Source organism: Erigeron canadensis, chromosome 8 (assembly GCF_010389155.1).
Source record: "Erigeron canadensis isolate Cc75 chromosome 8, C_canadensis_v1, whole genome shotgun sequence".
Classification (NCBI taxonomy): Eukaryota; Viridiplantae; Streptophyta; class Magnoliopsida; order Asterales; family Asteraceae; genus Erigeron; species Erigeron canadensis.
Window position 1 is genome coordinate 30,985,471 of NC_057768.1, and position 22,942 is coordinate 31,008,412.

General features: G+C 33.3%; 1 protein-coding gene across 2 annotated transcripts; it reads right to left on the reverse strand.

Annotated features, from left to right (window-relative positions):
• Positions 1–8,661: 8,661 nt before the first annotated feature.
• LOC122579651 (heat shock cognate 70 kDa protein-like) lies at positions 8,662–13,393 on the reverse strand. 2 transcript variants are annotated; one of them, XM_043751862.1, is made up of 4 exons: positions 13,352–13,393; positions 13,170–13,221; positions 10,817–11,046; positions 8,662–10,470 (listed from the first exon to the last, which is right to left on the reverse strand). In XM_043751862.1, exons 3-4 carry the CDS (start codon positions 11,028–11,030, stop codon positions 8,837–8,839), a joined length of 1,848 nt encoding a protein of 615 aa, XP_043607797.1. In that variant the 5' UTR covers positions 11,031–11,046; positions 13,170–13,221; positions 13,352–13,393; the 3' UTR covers positions 8,662–8,836. The 2 variants fall into 2 exon arrangements, with proteins under 2 accessions (XP_043607797.1, XP_043607798.1); XM_043751863.1 differs by lacking the exons at positions 13,170–13,221; positions 13,352–13,393 and adding an exon at positions 11,582–11,735.
• Positions 13,394–22,942: the final 9,549 nt, after the last annotated feature.

The window sequence follows — 22,942 nt, forward strand, 5'->3', positions numbered from 1 at the left end:
CATCTTCTTCGTTTTCTTTTTTGTTCAAGCCGCCACTACCACATACGTACATCTCGCCGGAAAAAATGGCTACTCCTTCGTTTTCACAGCCACCACCACGCACCGATATATACATACATAACACATATATATACAATATATACATATATAAATACCTAAAAAAATAATAAAATTTGGATAACTAGTTTCGTCCTTGTGGGAACGAATGGGTTGAAAACAAACCAAGGACGAGTGACACCTAGTGGTGTGCACTCGTCCTCCTTTCGAAAACGAACCAAGAACGAGTGGGAACGAGCCCACTGTGATTGCTCTAATTATACACTTAAAAAATTAAATTAAATTAAAAAAAGAAAAGGAGCTTAACAAGTCGTCCCCGAGGACGAATCCAAGGACAAGTCGAACTCCGTGGTGTTCACTCGTCCTTGGATTGAGGATGAATGAAGGACGAATCTCGTCCTTGGGCATAAGGTTGCTCCTTATAAGGTGCATTTCAGAAACATTTGTCGCAGTCCAAGGCAGAGTCGTGACGGTTAAGAATTAAGATCGTTTGGTAGATTATCAATCAGTTAGTCATCCCTATATCCTTTCCGCCCCACCCGCCTATCATTTATTGATACATTTATAGGTGGAATCCGTTATATAAAAAATGTAAATGTAACACCCAATGTTGTCTTTTATGGAGTTTGGTCCCAATACCTTGACACTGTATGGAGAGGTTGAAATGTAGACAATCTTACCTCTACCTATGTAGAAAAGGTACTTATAGACTCTATGTAAATAATAGAATAAATGATAGAATAAGGCGTCAACCTATTTATTCATCCTTTGATACTCCAATTTTATTTTTTTTAATTTTTTTTTTATTTATTATTATTTTTTTTAACAATCTAAGATTTCATTAAATATAAAAACAGAGTACATAGAACTTAGACTGAGACTAGAACTAAGTTTTACATATTGTTTTACAAAGTAGCTAATGTATTAACATACTCATATAGCATTTATGCCCCAATTACCCCATTGGAACTTTCATGATCTTGCCCGATAAGTAATTCATAGTAGGACCGAGATTTAATATTCTCTACAACTGTAGCTACATCAGGTGGCATTCCTTTGAAGATAACGTCGTTTCTTGCTAACCAAATACACCAAACTGTAGTCATTATCCGGCCATTTCCTTTTCTTCTCGTTGTTGCTAGTCGACTTTACCAATGCCATAACTTCGCTAGCAGAACTGATGGTACAATTCTACACAAATATTAATCTACTCCAAATTAATATGAAAATATTTAAAAACCATCTTTAAAACATTGATTTTTAACATAATACATTGATTTTTGACCCAAGAGTGTCAGTGGTCCACAGAAATACAGGGCAAAGAGACACATGGACGGTAAGCATGGTTCAATGCTAGTATCGGGAAAGGCATTAGGAGAACATCGGATCCAACACCTTTTCTTATTGTGGTAACTCATTATTTACTTCAGTTAATTAATAATGGACTTATGAAGTGCATATACCAACTCAAAGGTGCATGAGCTTATAGTATTTTCCTATAGAAAATATTGATACTTTGATTTCGTAAGTATGATTTGAATTTAGAAGGATTACAATTGTTGGGATTGTATATAAACTAGAAAGAACATCAGCATTGAAAGGATTGTACAAGAAATAAAGTTGTTAAACTTCTTGTGGTATAAGAATAGAGGAAATAATAGCTCGATCACTTGGAACAATTGGTGTAAATTCGATTTGATGTAAATGATGTTGTATATGTTGCCGTCCCACTAGTTGGTGAGTGTTGGTTGTTGTGAATAAAGTTTAACTTTCAAAAAAAAAAAAAAAGGTCATCAAAGCTTGTATTGTCTCTCAAAATGCCATCAATGGTCAATCCAAAGAAATATGTCAACGAGGTTTCAAAATGCTATATTATTCATACCAACAATTAACACAATGCCTATTGTTGCTTTTGTTACAAATTATTTAATAGATAAAAAGATAAATGATTAGTCATGATAAATTTATAACATAAAAACTTTGAATGTATAAGAACACATATAGGAGGAGACAAAATAACTTTTAGATCTTGTGTGCAATAATATCACTTTGTCATTGAATATCCATGATTGCAAAGTGCTTAATCGTACAACTTCTTTTGTATTGAAATAAAACTAACACGGATGATGTGTTTTAATTAAGAGACAATACACTTTCATATACTCTCATAAATTCTGCGATGCGTTCTTTTACTAAGATACATACATCATTCCTGAATAATAAATTTTTGTAAGTAAACAGAAACATAATCATGTTAGATATGTTGGAATGGACTTTGTTGTTTGGAAATGACCAATTAACCACTATTTCCACCTCTCAAATCTCACTTTATCACATGATCTGCTGTTCCCCTTCTCCTATCTTTTGGTACACAAACCACATGTTATGATTTTTTTTTATATAGATTAGATTATCATATCATATTAAAAAACATATGACCAGTTTAACCAGAATTCTCATGAGTTAGAACCGAAACAAAATGAAAATCTTGGATCAAGTAGCTTTAAACCAACACCGTGTAGCTCAATTGGTAATACGTGCAAAATTGTTGTCACAAGTAATAAGAATGTGTTGGTTCATGTCCGGGCAACCCCATAAACATAACCGTTGAGTAAGTCTGGTGCGTTCCCTACACTGTGGATAGCATTATATAGACCGATTTGGGTTGTCAATTATCAACCTTTTTTCCACAAAATGGCTTTGATAGTTTCATGGCTATTGGCTAAGCTAAACACACCTTGCGTTGGTTAACATGACCGGTCTAGCTAGTGATATTGGACAATATCTTGGTTAAATAACCCATTTGAGTTACCACTTTCATGCTTCTTAGTAGACTAGTTATCGTCCCCCAAAACATCTTTTGATTATCTTCTCGTATCTTGAAAGAATTGATTAAAAAACCTATACGCATAGGAAACAAAATAAAAGTGGAATGAACAATGTGATATTTATAGTAGAAACGAAAATGAAACAATTATCTCCCTGTCGATCTGAAGATTTGGAGGATTTAATCAGTGTTTCATAAAAGCTAGCAACAGGTTTGAAAAGTTTGAATGTCTGTTAGGTCACTTTGCATATGTGGTATGATGCAACGGGTATTCAAGTTAGTTTATGGGGGGTCCTTCTATTTGTGTCTCATTAGGAATACCATTTTATATTGGGGAATAATATATCTACAACAATTATTAGACATCTACAACAATTTATGCTTTATACAATTACAGATTGTATAGTAGAACGTATACATTTGTTGTAGATGGTTAATAATGGTTGTAGATTTATATTTAGTACGTAGTCGTTGTCATTTTACAATTTTTTTTTCCTTTTAGTCATGTCAGAATTCGTGTTTTCTGTTTTGGACCAAATCGACTGTGAACTCTCTTGTATCACCTAGTCTTTTACTAGCGATTTATTCTTTAATTAATTAAATCTTAATTGTGTACAAAAAAGTAGAAAAGAACAATCAAAAACAAATAATTTTTTTTATTTCCATATGTTCTCATTGTTAGGGTTTTCCCCTTCTCATTGATCACAATATATAGAGATACAATTTACATTTAGATACCTTGAACTATGCTAATAAAACAATATAATAAATATAACTAATATACTGCTAATACATCCCAATATAAGACGAATGTCCCTTTCTTCTTCCTCTCTCACCATCTAAAGAATATAGAAGAAAAATAGAGAGAGAAAGGAAGAGCGAGACCGAGCTCCCTTGAGTCACCATGTGGTACCGCCGTACCGCACCCTTTATCGTTGCACTTCCTCCTCCCTAACTACGCATATCTTCTATCATACAAAGTTGAGTTTTGATTAACGTATTTTCTAATTAATAGTTATGATATGTCAACTATAACATTAAGGGTTATCATTATTAAAAAAAAAAATTTAAAACATTACAAACGATCAAGAAAAAAAAAGGTTTCTTCAAGTATCGTCTAAATTTTGGATACAACTTGCTACATGTTATCTTTTTTACTGATGATACTTTTGTTTGGGTCTTCCACCGAGACATGGTTGAGACTTCACCAAAAACACCACAAAGTGATAACCGGTGGTGGCTCGGCCTTCATTGGTTGGGAACATTATTCGTGTTTTGGGCAATTGTAATTGGCAAGTTTTTTCAGTCTTTTTGAAATCCTCGCAGTTAATGTTTCGGGATGAGTCTAAAGTCTGATGTGGTCTCGATTCTAGATTGTAATTGTACCTTTGGCAAATACACAATTATAAAGAATATATATAGTCGATAACTCGTTAATATAGCTAGTAGAATATATTTAATGCAGTATAAAGAAACCTCCTAAAACTATGTATAGCTAGTAGAATATTATTAATACATAGAAGAAAAAAAGAAAATTAAACTTGTAAACAAAATGTAATATCAAGCTAGATTTCAGGGTAGCAGATAACTTATTAAAAGCATAAATAATATACGAAGCTAAGCCATAGCTCTATATATCCAGCAGCCTAAAACCCTCAAATAGTAAATGGAAATGGGAGAGAGGAAAAGGAAACAAACAATATGCATTTAGTATATAATATTGGTATGTGAGATTTCAGTGTATATTTAATAGATTATATGGAGTTTAAGCCAACTTCGATCATTTCTATATTTCTATATACTCTATGTTTAAATTCATACATATTTTCAATGCATATTAATTAAATTCTTAATGTAGTCTAAAGTTGATGTGTAATGTGGTCCATTAGATTAATTATTAGCTTGCGCATATATATGTTGTTATAAACTAGCACGGTATACGCGCAATGCAATGGTGGTTTTAACGGTGGCGGTGTGGTGGTGGAGATAACGTCGAGTAGTGTAGATAATTGAAGTAAAAGTAATTGATTTAAAAGGTTAATTGAGATATTTTAAAAAATAAAGGATTTATAGTGTAATTTAATCATTAATTTAATGGGATAATGTGTATGTAAAAGTATTTTAAAGAATGCTAAGGGAAAGTATTATATATTTTTCAACACTTCCATAAATAAGTGTTGTTTTTTTATATATAATACTAGCATGGTACCCGCACATTGTGTGGGTGTTTGTGACGGCAAAGGTGTGGTGGTGGGGGATGACTGTTGGCGGTAGAGGCGGTGTCGAATGGTATAGATTCTTTTGTAAAGGGTTAATGAAGATATTTTAAAAGATAAAGGACTAATAGTGTAATAGAATCATTAAGTGTTTTTAGACATTTTCCCTATGTAAAATTCAACATTGAGAGTTATTTTTCTATCTTTATATATACTAAAAGACAACGAATCAAATAACTTATTAACCAATCACAACTCTCGATTCTATCAAATTGAAAATTGCTGATGTCATAAATCTATTTTACAATATAAGATTAATCAATTAATTACATAAATAAATCAATAAGTTAGTCTTAAGCCTATATCTATATTTATGTAGATATATACTGATAATGAAATAAAGTAATATATTTATGGTACTTAATTTAACGGCAATATTTATATCTATGAAGATATATCTTTATCTATATGTCATTGTAACATAATAACAATTTCATAATCGACATCTTTATTTATTTACTTTTCCTTCCATTCATTATAACTTACTATGATATGATGCAACATGCTTGATGTTATGCACATGGATAAATTCAATAATACTTATCATCAAAATAGTTATATGCAGTCTATATACAATTGCTTGTGTTGGCTTGCAAAATATAACAAAAGTGCAGCTCTCATACGCCTATCTCTAATATCTCTATATTATATTGAGCTTAGTTTTTTTATGATATAAAGAAATACCAGGTTAGATTTATTTAGTAACTTTATAATGTTAATGCCTAATGTATATTATAAGATTACGACATTCTCTCTACTTATTTTTGTTTTAGATGATAAGGTGTTGCATTCTTTAGATCACAATTGATCAGTTGTAATTTATATTTTTGTTTTTGAATTATATATTTAATAACTTATCTTATTATGAAAATATCGTGTATTTAACACGAGATCTAGTGAGGTACAAATTCAGATCTAATTTTTATTATGATTATTATTACGCAATATACAAAAGTGTCATCAGTAAGAAAAATTATATGTAATCAGATGACACAAAACTACACTCAAGAAACAAACATGTTTTTTAATGATTCTGTTCAACAGTATGGCTAATGAAAAACATGTCGGGGTTGCATTCAAAATTTTTTAATTATAGTTAAAGTCCAAGGGTTTATCTAATCCAATTCCAACATTGTTTTTTGCTATTTTACTTTTCATTTAAGAAAACTTTACCTTGCATATATTTTTACTTTGATAATTATTTATTTTTAATAACAAAGTAAACCCGTGTATTTGATACGAGTCTAAAATCTAGTAATATAGTATACCGTACGCGATCGTATACTGAGTTGCTCCCCGCCGGTTGTTGGAATGACGCAAGACGGGCCGGGTCTCGATTGAGAAAGATGAAGGTCCCAAAAGTCTAAATAGGGAGTTATAAATTCCCCATAGATCGTATAGAAGATCATTTAACCTTTTATAAAAATAAAAATTCATACATATTTTCAACTTTTTATTTCATGTATAAAAATAATTGATATCTTTTAGTTTGTTTATGTTGGTTTTTCTTTAATCTATAATAACAATTATTTTATAATATATATATTTTTTTTCATCTTAAGTTCTACGATCTATTTTCATTGTTTATAATTTACGAGGAATATTATAAAAACGCACAAGAACATTATAACAGATTAACAGCTAAACAGCTCTCATATGGGCTAAGCGGGCCCAAAACACAAAAATCAGGGAAGACTGAAGAGACAACCCAATTTAAAGTCATGAACAAACCAACAAATTTGGAAATTAGAAGTCGACTAACTTTTCTCATTGGCAATTAATTAATCTGGTATGTGTTTTTCTTCATAACGATGAAGCAAAAGTCTATGAATCTAACCACAAATTGTTTACTTCAGGTGTTGATTGATCTATAATCGATGATCCTAATTTGTTTCTTATTCGTATGTTATCTATAATGGCTTTTTTTTTTTAATCTATAAAGTATACTTTTAAGGTGTTTGAGATTTTTGTATGAATATCCAGGTATCCTACCTTGGATTTTGATGGCGGCTGCCGCCGAGGTATTTATCTATCTCTCTCTGTATGTTCCTCATTAATTTTTTCTTATGCTATATATATATGTTACCTACAAGTTTAGGTAGTGATTTCCCTCCATTAACACTTCATAAAAAAAACAGCATGTAACTAAAAAAAAAAAACAGCCCACAACGATAATCTAGTATATGTTAGCCTTTAAAAAGAAAAACTAAAATCTATATGTTGACTTTTTTGGACATCCTAGTCCACCGCCAATAAAAATTCATTTGTTAGAGAACTTTTTGTTAATAACAATTAAGTTTTTAGTGAACTAATAATCCTTTCAAGCATACTGTATGTATAGTATTTGTCACTTTGTTTTTCCATTTAGCTGCCAGTATATATATTTGCTAGTTATTGATGGGTGTTTCTTGGCTGCCAGTCCTACAAATCTGTATCCAACGGCGGTGGACGCGGTTGCAGAGAAATATAAAGACTATTCTATAGCTCTATGTTGTCAACTTCTATCTAGAGGAAACGTGCGACTATACGGCAAATGGGTACCATTTTGGGAGGAGTGCGCTTGATGCACTTGTTGCTGCTACCAATGTTTTGATGGCAACAGCCACATTGTAGACGTTCTACCTGGATCTTCTGTTGTCAATGCCTAGTTATAACCATCTTGCAACGAGGAGCATCACGCCGCTGTGGATGATGCTTATGCTGGACCATTGGGAATTCAAAATGCTAGCTAGGCATGTCACCCTATCAAACAAATTTGAACAATCTCCAGTGAAGTTGTTGTACAAGATTGAGACTCTAGTTCACTAATGCACGTGTGCAGCTTATTTGTTTTTGTGTGTGTATATAAGCTGCTAAACAGATCATAATATGAAATGGCATTTGACCCATATCATAAGCAAAGCCTACACATTATATATTTCTATATCTATAATTTATATAACCAACACATTATAAAGAAGATTACAAAATGTGTTTTACTACAAAGATATATATTATGTTATATTTTATTTCTCTTATACAGAGATGAGCACATAAACAAGTACAAAACCTCTGTTTTTTTCTGTCATTCGGAAAAAAAAAGTTGATTTTTGATTAACATATCTTTTATCATACAAAGTTGATTTTTGATTAACGTATTTTCTAATAGTTATGCTGCTTTAACTATAACATTAATAGTAAGCACATTTTTATGTAGAAGATTACAAATGATTAAGATATATATATATATTAAGTATAAAAGGAATTAATTTGAGTTTCCTCAAGTGTCAATGTGTCATATAGACAATCTTAAAAATGCTATATAATAATCGTTAATATGCAAGGAAACCTCGTAAAATAGTGTAGCCCAGATCATATATATATATAGCTAGTAGAGTATTAATGCAGAGAAGAAAAATAAAAAATTTAAAAGTTTTACAAAATGTAATGTTAAGATTTCAGGGTAGCAAATAACTTATTAATAGCATATATAAAATATACATATTACAAAGCTAAGCCATAGGCCCATAACACTAATACCATATCTTGCACCTTAAACACACTCTATCTACTGAAGTTGTGCAATGATATATAGAAACTAATACATATCTTGCACGTTAAACACACTTTAATTATCTACCAAGTTGTGCAATAACAGAAACTAACACACTTTTGCACTTTAAACACACCTATCTACTCAAGAGTGGCAAATAGAAATTTGCAGGTTTTCTAGATTATTTAGCATCATCTCATATACTCCAACATCAACAAGTTTATCAACACCAATGTATTGATTAGCATCCTCTATGGCCTTTTCCAGTTTCTTCAAGTCCTTCTTTCGTATTCTTGTTTTCGCATCGTTACCTATGGTCTTGATTTTATTTTGCACAACATATATATATTCCTCCAATTTGTTGCGAGCAGTTACCTTCTTCTTGTACTCTTGATCCTCTAGTTTGTACTTTTTCGAGTCTCTTACCATTTTCTCAATCTCTTCCTTTGAAAGCCTCCCTTTGTCGATTCTTATCTTCTTTTTGAATCCGGTTGTTTCTTCCTCTCCCGAGCATTTCAAAATACCATTAGCATTTATGGCGAAAACAACTTTAACTCTTGATTCACCCCTTGGCGCACGTGGTACATCAACCTCAAATTTTCCTAGCCAATTATTGTGTATCGGCCTTGGTCTTACACCCTCATACACATTGAAAATTATGGCAGGTTGATTATCTTTGATGGTTACGTAATCACGTTCCTTCCTTGCAGGCATCGGGGTATTCTTTTCAATCACGACTGATATAGTGTCGTCATACGCCTCTACACCAAGTGACAAAGGAGTAACGTCCCAAAACTCTAATTTATTCAGGTTCTGACCTTTTTTGCCACTTAACCTTGCTGCAAGAATTGTTGCACCATTTGCTACCGCTTCATCAGCATGGATACCATTGTAAAGCTGTTTTCCATCAAAGAAATCTTGCAACAAACTGCGTACTTTAGGAATCCGTGTTGATCCACCTACAAGTACTACCTCATCAACAAGTTTCTTGCTCACATTTGCAGCGTTCAAACAACGCTCAACTGTTTCTATGCATTTAGCAAAGTAGTCTGCGTTAAGATTCTCAAACTTCGCACGACTAATAGTTAAGAAAAAATCAATGCCTTGGTACAATCCATCCACTTCAATAGTGGCTTCGGTTGTGGAAGATAGTGTTCGTTTTGCTCTTTCACAGTGGACTCTCAATTTACCAAGTACTTTTGGATTCCCACTAATGTCTTTCTTGTGCTTTCTATAAAACTCCTTGACGCAATGATCCACCATTTTGTTGTCAAAGTCCTGACCACCTAAGTGAGTGTCACCATCCACAGCCTTCACGGTTAACTTGCATTCTCTATCAATGGTGACTAGAGAAACATCAAATGTGCCACCACCCAAGTCAAATACAAGCACATTCTTTTCACGAGTCGTGTCAGCTACATTGTCTAGTCCGTAGGCAATTGCAGCTGAGGTAGGCTCATTAAGCATTTGTAAAACATTAAGTCCAGCCACACGACCTGCATCCTTGGTTGCTTGCCGTTGTGAGTCGGTGAAATATGCAGGCACTGTAATAACTGCGTTCTCTACGGTTTCACCAAGGTATGTCTCTGCAATATCTTTCATTTTCGTAAGAACCATGGCTGAAATCTCTTCTGCACAAAATCTTTTCTCTTCACCCATGTGTGAAACAACAATATTTGGAATATCATTAGTCCCTTTAATGACTTTAAAAGGCCACAACTTCATGTCTTGTTGAACTATATCATCACTAAATCTCCTTCCAATCAACCTTTTAGCATCTAAAATGTGAACATTTTGGAGCTTTTAAGTATGTGAACAAAATGATGAGTAATGACCCTATTTATTTAGGTGTCAGTTCAGATAAGAGAAGTATTAAAGTAAAACAAATAAACAATCATTTTCTCTTAAGTGAAAATCGTAATGAAAATCTTCGCATATAAGTGTATATAATAATAGTCATCAATGAATCTTTGTACATCAGTTTATCATGATCGAATGGTGAATATCCTATACAAAGTATTATCTAATTTGTTTTACTTTAATACTTTTTTATAATCGTACTCTATTATTCATTCTGGCCAGTGCGTTAAAAAGGAAAATAGAAGGCAAGTATAACAGACGTACCAAAGATGGTGTTTGTGGCATTCATACCGATCTGGTTCATGGAAGCTTCACCAATTAGACGTCTGACATCGGTAAAAGCAACAGAAGATGGAGTAATCCTGTTACCTTGATCATTAGGTACGATCTCTACTTGACCATGTCGCCATACACCCACACAAGAATATGTTGTTCCTAGATCAATACCGACAGCAGGAAGAACGTTACTTCCATCCATTATGCTCAACTTATTTCTGCATTTTCAGAAACAAACGAATGGTTTATAGTTTGTTCTACTACAATGACTTTGAATATATAATATTTAACAACTAGAATATAATTTTGTGAACGGACTATCTTGTATATTTGTACACAATAATGACTTTACGAATCAATGCCTTAACGAATCAGTGCCTTAATTGATTAAGTGACTAAATGGATAAAAAAAATGTAGGTAATGTTTGTTTAGGACTTAAGGGACGTAATAGAAAACACTAAATTCATTAAGTCAATAAAAAGTGTTTGTTTCGTAACTTAATAAATAAAAAACAAAATCTATACATACATTTTTTTTATCAATTCAGTTATAATTTTCCACTCTTAACCGTCTAGTTAATATTACCTACTATTCCAAAAATACACAAATGGAAAAAATGACTACAGATTTTGCCAATCATATGACAAATTTAGCTCAAATGTGACCTAATGTTATTTTTGAATTATAGCAAATTTATTTCAACTACATAAACAAGAGTTTAATGACCACCCTACTTGGCCACGCTATCTCACCGTCGACCAAAACAACGCCGGGAAGTCCATACCGCAACAACTCCAACTTCCAACCATCCACACCATCACCCCGGAATCGTTGGCCTTCCATGCGTCGACTCCGGTTTACAGACACTCTTAATAGTATAAATCAATTGTTTGTGATGTTAAATTCAGATGTTATAATAAACAAAAATGATAACTAAATTTTCAAAAAAATATATAAATTTTACAGTATTTTTTTAAAAAAAAAAAACAATATTTATATTTATTAAAAGTCCATGCCACATCATGAAAAATGTCAAGTAACGGTGAAGTGTCAAGTCAACTATCATATAGACGATGAATAAAAAATAAATTGCTACAAGAGATCCATTAAAATAACTTGTGGCTTTATATACCTATCAAAGAAAAACACTTGCACGTTAATTCACAGTTGCTTTAAAACAAGTCAAAGTAGCTAGTAATAAATTGGGTTTGGAACAACCGAATGATTACCGAGTAAATATAATGAAATCTATATATTTACTTTTACGATAAAGTTTCTGCTTGCCATAAAAAGTATATACGAATAAAAAGTTATTATAACATGATTAACATCTCTTGGTCAAATTTAACCACTGTCAACATCTTCTTAGTGGTTACGTGTGACTCAATGGTACTATGGTATTAGACGATCGCTTTAGACCTTTAAAATTATAAGGTCTCAATATTTTATATATTATACTTGATGTTTGTATTTTAAACTAAGTATCATTGTATAATTTGCATTGTAGTAACACCCTTATTGATTTTTGCACTGCATTTTTTTTTATTACTAATAGTTTAATAATAAAAGTTGAGCTACTTTTTTTTTGCTTTTTATTTACTCTAATTTATATAGTAATGAAGTAGGCCCTAAAATTGCTATCATTTGAAGTCTCCAAAAACCTTGAGCCGGGTCTTTATTATCTCATAAAATAGTTTAGATTCTAACTTACTGGATCAAATTAAGGTAAAATAGAATTCTTTTTACACTAAATTTGATATTATTTTTCTTAACGGTAAATTAAATTTGATATTATTTTTTCTTAGCGGTAAATTTGGATTCAATGACATATCAATTTTAATGAAAAGTAATTTTGAGAAAAATACATATCTTCACTTTTAAGAGCATCACACATTTAACTCGATTTGATTTTACTCTCTAGTATTTTGCTTTTAAGTATACTTTATTTTTTGTTTAATTTTAGAAATTATATGAATTACTCAATAGTAGTTAGCATATAAGATAAAAATCCAAAATATTGTATTAGTTAAATGAAATGGAAATTAAGCATGTAATTTGGTGTAATGTTTGTTGTTGCATCAAATTTGATGTAGAGTGTTCAAAAATTGAGTGTTTTACTAAACAAAACATCAAAATTAGAGACTTGGTTGAAGATTATTGATTTGTTATACCAGAATACCAAATTTGATGTTTTAATGTATGTATTGAAGTCTTGAAGATGGTCTTATAAAAAGTAGATGAAAGTAATTAAACAAGTAATTCTAATATATCAACAGGTTCTAGCGAAATTTGAGATGATTTTTTAAAAATAAAAAATGCAGTAAAAATTAGGAGACTTACTAATACTGGTTTAACAAACCACTTAGTGTTGTATATTCTCCCTAGATGTACGCTAAATCAAAACATGCACATAGTTAGAACACCGCACCGCGTATATAGAAATATATAGCAAGAAAAGTATGATATTATTTAAATTATCATAATCATCATAAGAATATGATATAGCAATAAATAAATATTACCCGTAAGACTGTATTGTAAATATAGAGTTTATGGATCGATGAATACATCCTTCTCAAGTGGCCCTATTTATATACGAAGGAATTTGTCATAAATTAATCTTTCTGTCAAGGGATTTGGACGCTTTTGCATTGTTGAAATAGTCATATACAATACACATAAGCTAATTAATTTTTATCTTAATGGTTTTACACGCTGTTTTTTTGTGTTTTTCTTTTTCTTTTTAAAGATAAATTTCGTTAGAAACTTCAAGTCGCGATTGGACAGCGGGAGGTCTAGTATACGTTGTCTTAACCAGGTTCGCGTTAGAGAGCTTCCTCGAAGTAGAAATGCCTATTTCAAATACCCAATGGAGGAAAACCTCCTACTAATCCGTCCGAAAGCACGACGATTAATAGGGGTAAACCCTGTCTCCTCAGACTTGAACCTGAGAATACCCAAGCCAAGTCCCCATAGAAGGTCTACCTATATCTCAAAGTTGATGGAATGGAGATTCGAACCTGAGACCTATAAGTCACCAAGAGAACTCCAAAGCACGCTGTTTCATTATTGAAGGTGATTTTTAGTTTTTATTTTTATTTTTTTTTTTTTTTGTATTCCAAAAAGTATATGCATTAATTATATGTTTTTTATAAAATATATTCATCCCACAGTTATACGAAATAACTATGTACTACATATATTTTTTGTGACAAAAATTATTTATGTAGAGATAATTACGGGTTATACTCGATGAAATTACATGTATGTTTTCATCAAATATCAAAGATGATTCATGGAAATTTCTTGAAGCACTATCAACCGTGAGTTTCAATTACCTTTTTTAACAACTATGGTGACTTTTTGATTATTTAAAGACTCGGAAATTTTATGGAAAGTACAAAATTTTGCACTTAAAAAAACATTACTTGCCTTGGTTTGCTTCGTCCTTCAACGACGACCTTTGTCAGAGTTCTTTGACAAGCAAAAATGGGTCCCAAAACTGAAAAAATAATATGTTATTGAGTAATGATATATTTGACAAAAGTGGATAAAGCGAGAGGTTGAGACTTAAATTAAAGGTTGGAGATGAAGCTGGAAGCTGAGGCTGTAAATTTAAAACTTTTATTTGTAGAATTCTATTTGTTAAACAAGCTATAAGATGTGTGGAAAAAAAAGTTGTTAGTTACCTGAGTAATTTTAATCATCTAGAGATAGGGATAGAATTTAAAGCTCCTAGCATAGTGTTTTTATTTTGAAGCTCCTTAGGGTTTTTTTTTTTCAAAACAAATAGCCCAAACATTATTATCCAAACAAGGTTGTGTTTTATTATAAGGGTTTCTTTTTTTTTTTAAGCTTAATCTCATAACCCTCAAAAAAACCCTAAAATCCCCTTGCCAAAAGAACCCCAAGTAGGGATGAGCATGGGACTGGTACCGTCCCGTACCGGTCCCGGTACCGATGGTACCAATCCTGAAAATGGCCAAATCATAGTACCGATCCCGGTCCCATATGAATTAGTACCGATACCGTACCGAGACGGGACCGGGATATCGGTACCAAATCCCGACTGGTCCCAATTAAAACTATTGTTTATTTTTTTTATAAATATTAACTGTTGATAATATAGAGCAACTTTCATAAATTCTTCTAAAAGATTGATAACTTTAAAAATGAAGTACTGAAGTGCAGATACCATATGACTCACATTGCAACAAATTGATATGTATCTGTACTCATATATGTATCCGTACTCATATGAATCAAGTACTCATACATACAAATCCATGTATTAATATATTTCACACAAATGCATCATATAACGCGTTTCCTGTTCTAACTTATATACATGTATCAATTGATATATGTATCTGCATCTATACTCATATTAATGTACTTCTATTGTGTCTCTGTATTCTATATCTATATTGAAACATCCTGTGCAAATCGTAGACAACATATATAAAACATCATGTGCAAACTGTATATACATGTAGGTAATGATATACATATAGGTACTAATATACATATATACAACATCATGTTCAAATCGTATACATATGTAGGTACTGATATACATATAGATATGCATATAACATAAATATAGAATACATATAGATTTAGATATAGAGATAAACGTACATAGTATTCCTTGAAAACATATATAAAATATACTTTTCTTGCATGTCGGGACTAAATGGGACCATCGGGATTTCCCGGTCCCGGTACCGATTGGTACCGGTCCCGCTAACTATCAAAACTTGGTACTGGTACCGGTCCCACTCGGGATTCGGTACCACGTTTTGGTACCGGGATCGGGACGGGATAGGTACGGGATCAGGATTTGGGACTTTTTGCTCATCCTTAACCCCAAGTGTCTTGACCTCGCACAACCTAAAAACTTCACAACAAAATTCGCCCCGTGGTTCGAAACTTCGAATATGTCACAAGCAAAAATAATCCTTTTTAGCGTATGTGATGCGTTTTTGGTCCTTGTTGTCACGTGCGAATCACATGAGTACATTTTCTTCATTTCATTCGTCTTCTTCTCCGAACAAGATAGGGAAAGTTTGATACATCCAGTCCTTCATACTCTACGGAGTCGTTTGGTTCATGGAATGCAATAAAATTAGAGTTTATAATATTTACTCTTAACATTCTTTTATAAATCATTCTAAGTTTGGGTAATTAAGTAATCAAAATGTAATGTAATGAATTACTTTAATCAATGAAATTCGAGACTATCGAACTTTCTTTCATTAAAATGATCGAAGGAATTCTAAGAAATTTTAAATTGGTTACAAATTCTATTGATTAGCTTAATGGTTGTAAAATCATCCCCTTTACATGAGATTTTAACCTTGGGGGATATAGGAATTAAGTCTCTTTCTAAGTCTTGATTTTGGTATACCCAGATTCAAGTTTAAAAAGGTAGGGTTTACCCCTATTAATCGTCGTGTATTTGGGGGGATTAGTAGGGGGTTTTCTCCCCATCGGGTATTTTAAATAGACATTTCCACTTTGAGGGAGCTCTCTAAAGCAGTTCCGGATAAGACAATGTATACTAGACCTCTCGCTGTCGAATCGCGACACGGAGTTTCTAGCGAAATTCACCTTTAAAAAAAAAAAAATTCGTCCCATTTCAAATTCATTCATTACCCGACTTGTAACAACTTTGAAGGTAAAAATTCACGAACCAAATGTCTTGACTCTTTTAACAAATTTCATTTATTATAAAAACGTTTTATGAATCAAACACGGCTTAAAGTGGTCATCAATTGTCACGGGTATCATGGACCATATACTGCCATACTCGTAATCACAAACAAACGTGGCTTAAAACGTTTGTGACTCTCGTTGCATAAATATTAATTTTAACAAGTAGTAGCATTAGGCCGGTCGTTTACATAAGAAAGACCCTTGTATTGCGAAGATATGTGTAAAACTTTGATATAAGATTATTTTACATTGTCACGCGCCTAACTTCATTTTGACATCAAACTGCATATTTAAACTAGAAGGTATCTACATAATGCGACATTATTTATGAAAAAAAAATTAAATAGTTTATTTTATAAAGGAGTAAGATAGGTAATGTTTTGGCCTTCAACAACTAAGGAGTATAAAACTATTAGTTAAATTGTTAGAGAAAGTATATAAACGTAAGTAAAATGGTTGAATGAAATTCAGAAATTTTTATTATCGTTTTGTGTATTGGGCCAGGCCCATCGCCCATGTGGTCATTTAGACACTAGAGTTTTCTTTATTATTATTTCGGTACGAAGTTGATATGATTATTGTTATGCCAGATTTTTTTTTATTTATATAAAACAAAACTTCATTTAACTTTATATAGATAAATATATATTCAATAAATACATATTTATTCGACAATGCCGAATGCCAATTTATTTTAAACGACACTATAGGAAAATTTAGGATTAAGTCACTGGATGAACAATGTACTTTCTCTCATTTGCATGGTTGCCCATTGAACTGGATTACTGATGTGTATCACCCATATACTTTTCAATTTTTTACATGGTTGACCAACTCCTGACTTGATGACCTGCTATAACGGGTTAATCTCTATTTACATGGGCTCATTGAATAGGATGACTAATTTACTTTCCCTTATTTACATGGTTGTCCATTGAACTGGATAATTAGTATATATCACCAACATACTTTTCTATTTTTACTTGGTTGACTAAATGTTGACCTGATGACCTACAATAACATGTTAAACTCTATATTTACTTTTTGTTTTTTCAGTGGGCAACCATGTAAATAAGAGAAAGTACATTAGTCATCCAGTTCAATTGGCAATCATGTAAATAGAGATTGACGTGTTATAGCATATCATCAGGTCAGCAGTTGGTCAACCATGTAAAAAATTGAAAAGTATATGGTGATGCATTTTAGTCCCAACTACGAATAGATGAGTGCTGAAGACACCTCTATGTCAATGGTGAGAGTACTTTGCAACACTTTCACTTAATCTGGACTTGACCAGTTTAGAGTGAACAATGTACCAGGTTAACTGGAGTTATACTTATTAAGGTGACAAGTCGAATAAGTAAATACAATGCAAAAATGTAAAGTATAAGTAAAGTTAATTGGTGAGACAATATGTAATTTTTTCAAGTGTATTTTATTTATTGATTGTTAAATAAAATACAAGGTTGTTGCGGAACCAAGATAATACAAAGATGTAAATATCCTAACAACCTATGAAATACAATTGACCTATACTTGGAAATTCTCTTAACAATCGAAACACTTAGAGTTGTGAAATGTTCCTTTTTGCGATTGAGATAATATTGCACAAGTTCACCAACAATATTGCAGAATGTATGTGTTTGCAAAGTTGTTGAAATGCTTGGGCAAGGACCTTTATTTATAGTCGAAGGTTGAGCATTGGGATCTCAACTTCGACGTACAAATATGTTTGACAGGACACAAAAGTATTAGTAATTAATTCTTTGTGTGTGTGCTAAATAAAGTAAGACAAAAGGTTACTTTATTCAACCACTCAACATCTTTGCACTTTTATCCACAGACAAGATTATTATCCGGGTAAAAGGATGTAGTGTAAAAGGTCCTCCTCGTAATCAGTGTAAAGCTTTGTAAAGACATTTACACTGGAGGATCTCTAGTTGATTAATCTGGTAGAAAGTCAACTGGGCTTCGCTGCCATTGCCTTTCTCTTTCTTCCACTTGTTGTCTTTGACTTCAAATGGAATGTCTTCAGATTGTTGTTCTTCATATCTCAACTGGAGGAAGTCGTCAGTTGCATAAACTGTACATTGCAACTGGACTTCAAATATTTCGGACAATTCTTCATGCTCTCCAGATGCAACTGGAGAGATCCAGTTTTCAGCAAAACTGGACCTAACAATGCACATCAATAATCCAGTTCAATGGGCAACCATGTAAATAAGAAAAAGTACATTGTTCATCCAGTGACTTAACCCAAAAATTTAAAATTTCGGCATGACCTCATCGTAATATCAACAATCAATACCTGCTTGTTTTCAAAACAACCTACTTTAAGTAGCCAAAATACTTGACACGACTCAGTTTAAAGACTACATTGCTAACTTAATATTACATATTTAGTTCCAAATATGGGCTATTAATGTAACGAGCATAATATAATCGGTTGTAATTTAAAGATACCACTTGCATAAACATTCGGCAAGTGATCATCCACGGCTATGACTTTCCTCGTGCTCGTCCTATCCAGTTGCTCATTATTAAATGTTAAATCCATAAGCATTATAATTAAAGGAATAAGCACATCGCTTAGTGAATATATAGAAAGTAAACATGTTAACCTTCTGCATTATATAAACTGTATTTATTATATATATTAACCTTCTGCATTAATTAAACTGCATGTATATCGTACTGCGTGAGATAAACTACATGATAGTCTGCAAATATAATCTGTCAGCTATTCAGTTATATGGACCAGACTACACGTACATAGCCAACCTCCATACAATCAACTCTAACTCAGCTTGCTAAATTAGATTCATTGTAACAAACTATAAGAAAGTAAATAATACAGCTCTTTGCATCAAGGATTAACTATTTCTACATCGTCAAAATGGCATATATCCACAAAATCTTCACATTAGCATGACGTATCCAAATTAACAATAGACATAATCACATAACACTTAAAGCATGTGTGATTACACAACATACACTTACACAACAAAACATCTACATACACATAACAACATGACTAACACAACTTTACGATCACATAACAATTAAAGCAAGTGTGGTTGAATAACATACACACTTACACAGCAAAACATCTAGGTAACACATTGTTAATCCAACAAACAACATGGCTATCACCAATCTAGCCTCCTTAGCGTTCTAGCTCACAAATAAGTCGATTTAGCGCTATAATCATACCTCAACATAAAACATCAACGACCTAGATTATGCCTTTGGCATGATCATTATCTAAGGCCAATAACAATGTTTAATTGCAGATACTAGCTATTAATCTTCAGACTACTTAATTAGTGCCTAAAACTTACAACTACAATAGGGCTTCTGCTCATTTCATTATAAGCTTAATATAATCGATAATGACCAATTTTACCACTAACTTCTCTATTACCCTGCTAATTACATAATCTTATCAGATAAGAAATCTCATTGCTATGACTTATTTATCTTCATAATTTTAACAAAAACCATATCACATAACTAAACAAGACTGCACAACTACTACTATATTTGTGTCAACTGCATTATTACATGAAATCCATCACACATATATAACCGAGTTCCATATAATTCAATGTTACGGCTCAATCTACATAATTTAATTAATAACAACAATTTCAACATTTCCAACAATTAGAACAACTAAACAATTACGACGATATATAACTATATGATCATATGAGATCTCTTACGCACAAGTAATCTGCCATAATATAATCAACCTACCAGTTTAAATCCTATATACTTACATGTGGTTCTGCTACAGTATACACTTGTGTTCCTCAAAATGCTTGATATACCTATTGAATCTGCTACTTAAGGATGCTTTCTGCAAGAATTACAGAGCTCACCTCCGTCAGAACGGAGCTCACCTCCGTCAAGATTACAGAGCTCACCTCCATCAAAACAGAGCTCACCTCCATCAAAACAGAGCTCACCTCCATCAAGATTACGGAGCTCACCTCCGTCAGAATGGACCACCTCAGTCAGAATTACAGTAGCTCATCCGTCAGAACGGAGCTACTGTAATTTGAAGGCCAGTAATATCCAAGCCTCATTATCTTTGTGGCCACCGATCTTGGTCCAGCATGAATTCCGCATGTGCCCCCATGAACCTCTTGAATGAGCGTTTGAGCTTGGGAGGGACCTACACATCGGAGATGCAGACCTAGAAAAGACTTTCTGAATAGTTTATCCTCAATGAGGAGGTACATTGGTGCCTTCATTCTCACCTTCTGAGCTTCATGGTTGTCCTCTGGAAGTGTTTCATTCTTGATGAAGTTGTAAATTGGGGTCATCCAACAGTCTTCTTCTTCTTCAACTTGAGATACTTCATTACCTTTTGTTATAGACTTTTCTTGTAGGACTTCAACCAAGACTTCTTTGGTGAGGTGAGCAAAGGTTAGTGAAGCTAGTTTGCTTAAAGCGTCCGCCTTCTTATTCTGATTCCTTCTAACTTGCTCTATGTGAAAAGACTCGAACTCTCCAATAAGCTTCTTTGTTTCTTCTAAGTAAAGTTGTATGGATGCTTGGTTAGCTTCAAATGTGCCATTGATATGGTTTGCCACTAGTTGAGAGTCTACAAACACTTGTATTTTCTTTACGCCTATTTGTTTTGCCATTCTGAGGGCAGCAAGGAGTGCTTCATACTCTGCCTCATTGTTGGATGTTGGGAAGTTGAATCTCAATGCATAAGTATATTCTCTTTCTTCGGGATCAATTAAGATGAGTCCTGCTCCTGATCCTTCCTGATTCGATGCTCCATCTGTGAAGAGGGTCCATTTTGGGCTTCCCCCTTTGATAGGTTCCTCAACTTCTTAGACTTTTTTTCCTGCAACGTTGAAAGAGTCAGTTTCTGCCAAGAAGTCAGCCAAGATTTGGCCTTTTATGGACGTTCTTGGGTGGAAGCTAATTTCATGTTGACCCAGTTTGATAGCCCACTTAGCTATTCGTCCAGATACTTCAGGTTTGGCTAGCACTTGCCTTATTGGCTTGTCAGTCAGAACCCGAATCGGGTGACCTTAAAAGTATCGCCTTAGGCGTCTGGCCGCGTGGACCAAGGCAAGAGCTAATTTTTCCAAACATGGATAGTTTATTTCTGGGCCTTTTAAGGCTCTGCTTACGAAATATATTGGCATCTGGCCATTGTTTCTTTCTGCAAGTAATACTGCACTAACACATTCTTTAGAAGCAGCAAGATATAAAGTAAGCGTTTCACCTGCAATCAGAGCCGTGAGAGTTGGGAGGTCAGCAAGGAACTTCTTCATATCCTTGAATGCTCCATCTGCTTCGGCCGACCAAGAGAAGTCTTGCTTCCTTAAGCATCCCTTTAGCGTTTTAAAGAAAGGTAAAGATCTTTCAGCGGACCTTGACGAAAATCTTGCTAAGGCAGCCAACTTCTCATTAAGACTTTGAACTTGCTTCTTGGTTCGAGGGGATGCCATGTCTATCACTGCTTGAATTTTCTTTGGGTTTCCCTTGATTCCTTTAGGAGTCACAATGTGTCCAAGAAACTTTTCTTATTCCATTCCAAAGCTACACTTCGATGGGTTTAACTTCATATTGATGCTTCTTAAGGTGTCAAAGGTTTTTGCACATCCGCCAACATTATTTCCTCAGCTTGACTCTTTATCACAATGTCATCCACATAGGCTTCCACATTCCTTCCAATTTGATCTTTGAATGCCTTGTCTATCAAACGCTGATAAGTAGCCCCAACATTCTTTAGGCCAAAAGACATTTTCTCAAAATAATAAATTCCTTGGTCTGTATGGAAGGCTGTCTTGTCTTCGTCCATCTTCTTCATGGAAATTTGATGGTATCCCTTATAAGCATCTAAAAAGCATTTTAATCTAAACCCATCAAGGGACTCCACCTTCCAGTCAATTTCTGGGAGAGGGTAGTTATCTTTTGGACAAGCTTTGTTGATGTCTTTAAAATCTACACAAAGTCTCCAGGAACCATCCGGCTTTTTCACCATGACTGGGTTGGCCACCCAGGTTTGATACTTAACTTCTCTAAGAATTCCAGCTTCCACCATTTCATTGACTTGCTCACATGCAGCTTTGCTTCTATCTTGAGACATTCCCCTCTTCTTTTGTCTTATTGGTGATATGTTGGGGTTGACATTTAATGCGTGCTCAACTAACTCTCTTGGGACTTCTGTCATATCAGATGTCTGCCATGCAAAGACGTCCAAATTATTTTTCAACAAGTGAACCAACTCCTCCCTCACTCTTTTTGGAAGTTGTGACCCGATGATTACAGGTTGTTCTGGAAATTTCTTGTTGATTATAACTTTTTCCTCGGGACCATCTTGCATTTGGATTTCTTGTAATTTTTCAACTTGCCTACACTCT